Raw genomic sequence first — 10,244 nt, 5'->3', positions numbered from 1 at the left:
AGGTGTGGTCTCAAATCCAGGCTCCAGAAAGTCAGGAGGTGACAGACATCATGTTCACCTAGGTCGCAGGAGGAGCATTTCTCGCTGGCTGCCATTCCCTGGGCTCCAAGCTTTTTTCCTTCCCAGGAGTCAAAAGCACTAGCCCTGAGCCGGAAGCATCTCCCGCTCCAGCCGGGAGGTGGCGACCTGCAGCCGACGACGCCTCGGGGTACTCAGGTTCAAAGCTCCACTTGGGGGCGCTCTCGTCTGGCTCGCAGGCCGCCCTTCTCCACCCGCGGAACATTTGGCTGGGTCTCTGGTTTCTGCAGGTTTCATAACCCGCACGCACCCGGCACTTCCGGGCTTCCGGGCAGACTCCTGCGGTTTGCTGGGCCTCGAAAGGGGATCCTTTCCGCTGAGCGCTAGAGAAAGCGACTCCTGAGAGCCCAGGTTTCCGGCGGGCGTCTCCGCCCCTCTGCTCCTCAATTCCCGGAGCTCGGGTCTAACCCGGGCCGCTCGCTGGGCGTCCTAGGAAGGCAGGGGCGATGGTCCAAATGGAGACGCAACTGCAGAGCATTTTTGAGGACGTGGTGGTGAGTGGAGCCACCAGGGATAAAGGGCAGTGGCCGGGCGAGGGGGACACTCGGTGGCTGACTCAAGGAACCCGGCCCAGGCAACCTGTCCCCTTCCTCTCCTTTGTTGTGACACCGTGCAGGTCCGCAAGGGTTTAGGAATCTCCAACAGCTGTCAACTTCAAAGTCGCCTTTGAAATCCACAAGACCCTTCGTGACAGACCAGGCCGGGATTGTTATTTTGTGTGTGTCTCTGATTGAGTTGATTTGTCCTATGTTACATTGTAGTGTTTTTCTCGAGGAGGTCCCTCCTTTTTTCTTCTTCTTTTGTTTGTTTTACATCGTTTACTTTTTGTTTTTTACAGAAAACGGAAATTATAGAAGAGGCTTTTCCTGGGTGAGTATATATGCATGGCAGATTTTTGTGTTTTTACATGAGTGTATTTTTGTAAGATTTTACTTTGGTTTGTCTTGGAGATATGTAAGATCCATAAGATTCTGGTTATGTTGAATTACCGTTTTAGAACTAGTAGCAAATAATCTGACTTTTGTGTTTTAGAATGTTTATGGACACCCCTGAAGATGAAAAAACAAAACTAATTAGCTGTTTGGGGGCCTTCAGACAGTTTTGGGGTGGTCTTTCTCAGGTGAGCACTGCATTTTTACAACATTCAGCTGATGATTTTTGATGCCTTCTTTTTTACATTATTTTGTTGTTGCTGTTAAGGTATTTCTGGAAAGGGAGAAATAAGCTTGTCAATACTTTTTATTTGTATATTCGGGCTTCCATTTGTTTCCATTTGTATTCTTCTAGTGGAGAACCAGTACTGAGAAGTCAAGTTGATAACAGCACAGTGTGAGATGTCTTTAAAAATCTCACCCATGTTAGATTATATAAAACCATTTTCATCCTATTTTGATTTATTTGGTGCAAGGGAAAAGAGCTGTGGTAGAAGTGTAAAAGATACAAATTTCATTCATTTTCTCAACAAAGGAGCTACAAAGCATTGATACAAAGATACTATGATCAAAGATACTAAAGTAAAGGTACAAAAAAATGCCACAATAAGGATACTATAATAAAGATACTAAGATATTACAATAAAAACGAGGAAAGGAGCAGCAAAACTTAGTAACAAAGAACAGTCACCAGAAAATATGTTCATGAAAAAGACAAAATGTGTGATCCTTAAAGAGCTGCTGTTCCAGTAGTGTATTATCTTCTCATGGTGAATTATTTGTAGGAAAATGAGAACCGTTCCCATTTAAGCCACTGGTGATAAGACTTGCTGCTCAAACATGAGTTACATAATGGCATATATTCTCTTTTTTTTTAATTTTTTTTTTTTTATTAGAGACCCTGAGAGGAGGAGAGGGGCAGAGGGACAGAGGGGGAGAAAGAGACAGAGAGAGAGTGTCTTAAGCAGGCTCCGTGCTCAGCACACAGCCCGATGCTAAACTTGATTACTTGACCCTGAGATCATGACCTGAGCCAAAATCAAGAGTCGGATGCTCAACTGACTGAGCCACCCAGGCGCCCTGGCATACATTCATTTAAAAAAAAAAATGTTTTAATTACTTTCTAATAGGTAATATATTCATATGACTCCAAATGCAAAAGGTACCAAAAAGGGGGACCCTACGAATAGTCTGCCTTCTATCTTTCTTAACTTAATCACCTACTTTTTCATGTCAGCAGCCAGTATCCCCAGTTTGTTGCCTTCTGGAAGTATTTTACACATGTAGAATCAATTTTTATAAAACATTCATATAATGTGTACACTGTTCATTAGCACCTTTTTTCCTCTTACTATTAAATTCTGAAAGTAATCCTACATTAATCCATTGAAAGTTACTTCTGCCTTTCATACAGTAGCATAATCCATTATATGACTGTACCTTCCTTTATTTAACCAGTCTCCTACTAAGTGACATTTAGGTTATTTCTTAGGTTATTTAAACAATACTAAATGAATAACAATACTTTAAACAGTACTAAAATGAATAATATTCTGCATAGGACACTGTGCAGAATAAATTCCTGAAAGTAGTATTGGTAGGTTAGAGAGTATGTCTATTTATAATTTTTATACAGATTGCCTAATAGCTTTTCCTAAGGGTCATACCAGGCAAGGGGAGAATAAGCGTACCTGTTCCCAGCCTCACAGTAGGGTGTTAATGAATGTTTCTTGATGTTTACCAATCTAAAACAGGAGAAATTATATCTCATCATGGTTTATTTTGCATTTCTCTAATATCGAACATCTTTTCAACATATTTTAATTTTTAAATAATTTATTAAACATTTTATTTTAATTTGGGTTAAGGATGGCCTGTGTGTTCAAGAAGTTTATATTCTAATGGGGGAGCCAGGAAGAAAATAGATATTTCTTTTTTTTTTTTTTAACGTTTTTTTTTTTTTTTATTTTTTTATTTTTGAGACAGAGACAGAGTATGAACGGGGGAGGGTCAGAGAGAGGGAGACACAGAATCTGAAACAGGCTCCAGGCTCTGAGCTGTCAGCACAGAGCCCGACGCGGGGCTCGAACTCACGGACTGCGAGATCGTGACCTGAGCCGAAGTCGGCCGCTTAACCAACTGAGCCACCCAGGCGCTCCAGAAAATAGATATTTCTAAATCTTCATTATATTTTCAACAATAGAAGTGTGTTTGAGGGACAGTAGTAGTGCAGAAGAGGAGGACATGTAGGTCCCTCTTGAGGGTATCCTAGAAGACAAACTGATATGGGTACTACATTTTGGTATCAGGTTATACAAGTCTAGAAATTTGATATGTCATTGGATTCATAATTAGGCTCTTAGGGATTAGATTTCACACAATTCTCATGAGGCTGATATACTGACTCACAGTGGATCCCCACCACCCCCCCCCTCCCCCCAGCCCAATGACAGGAATGTTTATATCTGCCATTAAAGGCATTGCTTACAATTTCTTACACAGTACACAGTCTTTGTTAGCACTTTCTACTGACCATGAAAATACTAAGAAAATCTTACTCCTTCTGGCAGTCTCATGTAATAAAAATAGTGGGAATTTAATCTATAGAATTGTATTGATTTTAAGCTTAATATGACTGAAATACTAAATCTGAATTTTTTCATTTTGTCTTTTTTTTTTTAATTGTTTTCATTCATGAATGTTTATAGTGGAGTATTTCATTCATAGTCTTGATATACTCCCAGGGATATTAGCTATTTGTTAGCTATGTATATGGCTGTATATAAAATATCACTTTGGACCTAAAATATAATCATTTTTTAATTTTCCAGGAATCTCATGAACAGTGCATCCAGTGGATTGTTAAATTTATTCATGGCCAGCATAGTCCTAAAAGAATTTCTTTTCTTTATGACTGCTTAGCGATGGCAGTGGAGACTGGTCTCCTTCCACCCAGGTATGTTTACTGATAGATAGAGCAATCCAAAGAATTTGTTTATTAATATTTGGAAATTGATCCAGGTTGTTATAATAGAGTAAAAGAATGAAAAAGGAGGTTAGGCTCAACAAGTAATCCTTCATAAAACGTCAGGTTTTAGTTTCTAGGATAGAGTATTCTTAGAATTGTGTACATAAAAGCTCAAAACCAGGCGGGCTTTGACTTTCAACTCAGGAGCTAGGATCACTTAACTTTTCCTGCACAATGAACTACATGAACACATTGTGACTTAAAACAATAATAATCCTCTTATTAACACTCATGGTTGCAGTGATTGACTGAGTTCAGTAGGCAGTTTTTCTCAGGATCTTGAGATTGCAGTCAGATAGTAGCTATGGCTATCACAAAGGTTTCCCCATTCATGTCTGGTGGTTGATGCCTGGCTGTCATCTGAGACTCTAGCTGGGGCTATCATCTGGAATCTACACATGCCCTCTCCTTGTGATCTGGACTTTCTCACAGCATGATGGCACCCAACACAAGCATTCAAAAGAAGGCTAGACAGAAGCTACATTACGTTGCCTTGGATGTCATAAGCGCCCCTTTTGCCATAATCTTAGGCCTGCCCAGATTTTAGGTAAGAGAGTGTAGACCCTTCTCCCACCTCTTTATGGGAGTAGTGTCAGTGTCACACTTTAAAAGAGCGTGTGGGATTGAAAATCTTGTTTCAGCCATCTTGGAAAAATACAATCTACCGCAAACTGATAGATGGTAAGCATTTCATCTATAGTTTCTGGTAGATTTCTGTCTAGTAAGAATATACACAATATTATCGTGTTCAGTTTTGTGTTCTGTCTTTCACTTAAGTGAAAAAAATGTAACGTACATAATTTTTTAAAGTACGTTTGAAAAGTAATGTTCCTTTCGCAGAAACGCTATGAAAAATACACAGAATACACAGACCTTGGCTGTTAGAGAATTTGAAAAATTCTGTTATGTAACTGGAATGGGTATTCTTATTTTCTAGGATGGTTTGTGAATCCCTGATAAACTCTGACACACTGGAATGGGAAAGAACGCAGCTTTGGGCCTTAACATTTAAACTAGTTCGGAAAATAATTGGGGGAGTGGATTACAAGGTATTTTTTCCTAATTATGAAAAGTAATCACTTTCAGACATGATTGATTTTTAGTGTGTAGATCTTAATTTCAGATGGAATAAATGAAATGGAAGCATTTATTTTTTGTTGTATTTCCTAAAGGAACTTAAAATTGCTCAGTGTTTCCCATAGCTTCTCTGCTCTCCTCCCAACATTCTTTTTATTTTTAAATTTAAAAAAATTTTTTTTTAATGTTTATTTTTGACAGAGAGAGAGACAGAGCATGAGCAGGGGAGGGCCAGAGAGAGAGAGGGAGACACAGAATCCGAAGCAGGCTCCAGGCTCTGAGCTGTCAGCACAGAGCTCGACGCGGGGCTCGAACTCACGGACCGCGAGATCATGACCTGAGCCGAAGTCGGCCGCTTAACCGACTGAGCCACCCGGGCACCCCTCTCCTCCCAACATTCTTAAAAATTCCAGTCCTAATATATATGATGAGTAGGGAAGTCACCAGCAGACTCTGTTGCCTTTTCATGTCACAGATCTTACAATGTTGCGCCCCTTTCAAATGAAAGAGCACAGAGCAGGGGCATGTGAAACCATGAAGGGATGTAGTCATCAGCTGCTAAAGGGAGCAAGCCCTGTTTCACCTCTGCTTTGACCTCCTTTGACCATATATGCTTCAGCGCTCTTCTCTTGACCCAGAATAACAGCACACACTCTCACTGTGTCTCGTAATACAACTCAGGGTTTCCCTTGCTGCAAACACCATTCTCCTTCATTCAGACTACCTTTGTTATTGTCCTTTTTGAAAGGATTGCCATTGTCTGACCCTAGGCTTTATCTGTATTATCTGTATTTTCTCTAATCAGAAATGACTTAAACTGCCTAATTATTGATCTGCATCATGATTTCATACAAAATTAATTCTAAGAAACTTTTTTATTTCTTTCTTTTTTTAATTTTCTCTTTACTTACACTTCACTTTCCTTAGCAGGTTTACTTGGAGTTTTTGCTTTCTTCACTTGATCTTAGCCAAAAAGCCGAGAAACAATGGAGTTTTTGCTTTCTAATTTGTAGGATGCCTTATAATTTTTTTTCTAATTTCTTTCATGTGTATTTTTTGTCTCTTTTTTGCAAGACTGATCACACAGTTTATACTCAATAAATGCATGTTAAATGAAATTTTTTCTCTATATATCTGATTCTGCTCTGAAATAAGGCAACTAGTAATAGATAGGAGATGACCAATTAACAGAATAGCCTTATTGGATAAGTTTGAGTGATTAGGTATGTGATAGATGAGAAGGGGGAGTAAAGTTAGAATACGACAAAGCAAGTAAGCAGAAGGGATCACCTGCCAGAAAATTTAATAGTATGGCCCATGTCTCAGAGTGTTTTCGAGTTCTATTTAAATGTATTTTTGTAAGCTCAAATTAAACTTTTTGGACTCTCATAATAATAGAAAGTGTAGTAATGTTGTGAGGGTCCGAAAAACTTAGCAGAGTGTGGACTGATTTTTTTTTGTAAGTGACTTTCTTTGTTCATTCATATTGTAGGACATTCTTTAGAATTCTGTTTTGCAACATGACTCTTCTCTTGGGTTAATGTTAGGGACTTAAATGTTAGCTCTGATTCAGAAAAATTGAAAATGTGACATTGAAGGTAACATTTTTTTCTGATTATGTGATGTTGAAATTTTTAGGTGTTTTAACTAGCACGGAGGGCACTACTTAGTTTTAACCTATGAGTTTTTTCTTATATCAGGGTGTTCGAGATCTCTTAAAAGTGATTTTGGAGAAAATCTTGACAATTCCCAATACAGTGAGCTCAGCTGTTGTACAGCAGCTTCTAGCAGCAAGAGAGGTAATTTAGGACATGTTTGCAATTCATTGATCATAATCTCAAAAAAGTCTATTTTTATATAGATCTGTGCCTTTAAAATATATGGTAGTTTGTGAACTGTTCCATTTGGGTACTTCTACAAAAATCACTTCTAGTTTTACTGTTTATTATATTTTTATGATATGATTAAAATGTATTTTACTTTTATTGTATTTCTAATGAAAATTTTAATTAAGTCATAGCTTTTAATTATGAAAACAATATAGACTTAAAGTATTTTCAGCTGTTACAAGACCATAGCCTGTGGACCACTGAAAGATCTTTGTGCTTAGTGACTAATGTTGCAAGAGTTGTTACTTTGATCTGTTGCTTTCCTCTTAGAGGCTACCAATATTTAAAGCAAGGTTATTTACTAACATCCATTTCATTGTCCATTAATCTTCATTTTTAGAGATTCTTCACATATAAATGAATTCTTTTATGCTGTAGTGTAAGCCCATTAAATCCATAATATCGTATCTTTGCTTTTAATATCTTTGTTCTTGTTGCCACTGTTGCATTTAAAGGGCTTATCTGTGGAACTAATCAAGAACAATAACATTGCTCTTTTATTTTTCTTAGGTTATAGCATATATCTTGGAAAGAAATGCCTGTCTATTACCAGCCTATTTTGCAGTCACAGAGATCAGGAAACTATATCCTGAGGGAAAACTTCCACACTGGGTAAATCTGATATTTTCTATATTTTTTAATAGAAATTTTAATCAAAAATAGTTATATTAATCTATTTTTTGTGGGTTTTTTTTTACTTATTTTTTTAAAAATTTACATCCAAATTAGTTAGCATATAGTGCAACAATGATTTCAAGAGTAGATTCCTTAGTGCCCTTACCCATTTAGCCCATCCCCCCTCCCACAACCCCTCCCGTTATATTAATCTAATTTTTGTGTGCTTATTTTCAAAAATGGTCACTTTTATCCTGAGATAAAATGTGCTTTTTTAAATCATTATAATGTATTTGCTTTATTTTTCTGCTATCTTCTTGAGACAGTTTCTATATCATGTGTTAAAATATACCAGCTTCATCAAATAGCTAAGGACATGGTGGTATGATTTGGCTTAATTCAGGGACAGATGAACTGGGAAGTAATTCTTTGTAAGGAAGTATAAGAGGACTAACTTTTGAGTCATTTTTATATGCTAGGTATTGTATTAAATCTTAACATATTGTCTCATTTTATATAAATGATGGTTATATTCAGAGCAGTCTTGATTTTATTTTTGTACTTGTTTTGTTTTTAGTTACTTGGAAACTTGGTATCAGACTTTGTGGATACCTTCAGGCCCACAGCAAGGATAAACTCCATTTGTGGTAGGATTATAATTTAAAATACACTAAATAATACCTGGTTTTTAGTCAGCTACTGAACACAATTTGCAGATGTACCTTACACATGTCCTAGTGGTTTGTTATTTTGATAATTCTGTAGAAGCTTAATAATAGCCATTTCCTTGTTTTCAGGTACTTTTTGTGTTGAGTGTAGGGAGGAAAACACAGGTGTCTGGACAAACACAGCAGTGTTTGGGTATATAGACCATTATTTAGTTGATGACCAAATTTTCAGCACTTGTGAGTCAGGTGCTATTCTAGATTGGAAATACAAAAATAAAGCAAACAGACACTAGACAGATAGTTCTCAGACGTCTAGCTTTTGTAACTGAGTGGATATTGGTACCATTTAATGAATTCTAGAAGTGGTGCAGATTTGAGAAGCATGATGAGTTCAACTTAAGATGTGTTAAGCTTGAGGTGCCTGTGGGACATCCAAGTGACAATATTCATTAGGCAGTCGGGTATCTGAGTTGATGGTCATATGCTACATCTAAGGCCTCTAGGAACATCATGTGTAAAGTGAATCGTGTTGACCCTAGACTAGAGATCTGTAAACTTTTTCTATAAATGGTGATATAGTAAATATTTTAGGCTTTAGGAGCCATTCAATCTGTTGGAACTCCTCAGCTCTGTCATTGTGGTGCAAAAGCATCAGTGTTCCAGTAAGACTTTACAAAAACAGGCGGCAAGCTGCATCTGGCCCACGGATTATAGTTTGCTATCTCTAACCTAGATACTTGGACAAATGTAACATTTTTGAATTTGGAATGTCTGTACAATTGGTCTTCGACCGTCTGGACTAAAAATAATCAAAGAAAATTCCCGAAATTTAACTACAAGCTTTTTACAATCAGTGTCTGATTCAGCCCAGATATTTATTAAATATTCACAGAATTATCAAAGGACCAGGCATTTCTGTGTTCATGTTTACTTAAAAACATTTTTTTTGTAATACATACAGGCCGCTGCAGCCTTCTGCCAGTTGTAAATAACTCGGGAGCCATTTGTAACTCGTGGAAATTGGATCCTGCAACTCTTCGTTTTCCCTTGAAAGGCCTCTTGCCATATGATAAGGTATGTAGATAAATATAATGGAATTTTCAATCCATCTAACAGCCTTCATCCTGGATTATTTGATGTGTTGTGCTAAATTATCTCTTCATAGGCTGAAGAAGTACATATTTAATGAAAAATGGTTTGTGGTTTATCATGTGATTCTAGTATCCAATTATTCCCTGTGGTTTGTGATATTGTGGATGTTTATGCTCCAGTGGACAAAGCACATAGACTAAGAAAACTGAATCTTTAAGTAGAATCCTTGTTTTTATTCTTCCTTTACAAAGTGAGGACCAAAAATGAATTTGTGTGGTTCTTAAAATTTGAAGAGTGAGCCTCTCCTTTGTTAGATTTTTTATTTTTATTTTTTTAAGTTTCTTTAAGTAATCTCTACACCCAACATGGGGCTTGAACTCACAACCCTAAGATCAAGAGTCACATGCTCTTCTGACTGAGCCAGCCAGGTGCCCTGACTTTTGTTAGATTTTTTAAAGAGGGGATGGAAAGGACAAAAGTGAAATAGAGTATTCCCAAAGGAAAAAAATCTATAAGTATCAATAAAATGAAGCATGACATACAGATACAACACTATACTGAAATTTGATAGATTCATTATAGTATGGTTGAAATGGTTACAGAGCAGGGTATGGGGAAGACTAGATATTTTTCATGTAAATGTTTCGTGTCAAAAATGATGTACAGAGCGATTAGGAAACTTGCTCAGAAGTGAGGAGAGTGAATAGTGAAACTAAGGTCACAATTCTGAGTTCTCGGCATATTATTAGTCAGCAAACTTTGGAATGTGAAAGAGTGGTAAACTACATGGAATTTATAGTTACCATGATAGCAATGATATTGAAAATAGATAAATAACTTATGCACTAGTACTGTATGCCCAGCA

At 37.3% G+C, this 10,244-nt stretch overlaps 1 protein-coding gene across 2 annotated transcripts in view; it reads left to right on the top strand.

The window, feature by feature from the left end:
• The first annotated feature begins 375 nt into the window (after window positions 1-375).
• MED23 (mediator complex subunit 23) overlaps window positions 376-10,244 on the top strand; it is a 43,235-nt gene continuing 33,366 nt past the window's right edge. For both annotated transcript variants that reach the window (XM_058735287.1, XM_058735286.1), the window contains exons 1-9: window positions 376-572; window positions 917-948; window positions 1,111-1,198; window positions 3,842-3,966; window positions 4,976-5,087; window positions 6,816-6,914; window positions 7,515-7,616; window positions 8,197-8,266; window positions 9,249-9,361. In XM_058735287.1, the coding sequence (XP_058591270.1) occupies window positions 525-572; window positions 917-948; window positions 1,111-1,198; window positions 3,842-3,966; window positions 4,976-5,087; window positions 6,816-6,914; window positions 7,515-7,616; window positions 8,197-8,266; window positions 9,249-9,361 (789 nt within the window). In that variant the 5' untranslated portion in view covers window positions 376-524. The remainder of the gene's footprint in view (window positions 573-916; window positions 949-1,110; window positions 1,199-3,841; window positions 3,967-4,975; window positions 5,088-6,815; window positions 6,915-7,514; window positions 7,617-8,196; window positions 8,267-9,248; window positions 9,362-10,244) is intronic.

The sequence above is a fragment of the Neofelis nebulosa genome, chromosome 6, assembly GCF_028018385.1.
Source record: "Neofelis nebulosa isolate mNeoNeb1 chromosome 6, mNeoNeb1.pri, whole genome shotgun sequence".
Lineage (NCBI taxonomy): Eukaryota > Metazoa > Chordata > Mammalia > Carnivora > Felidae > Neofelis > Neofelis nebulosa.
The sequence above is the reverse complement of the archived record's forward strand: the minus strand, read 5'-3'. Positions and strand labels throughout refer to the sequence as shown.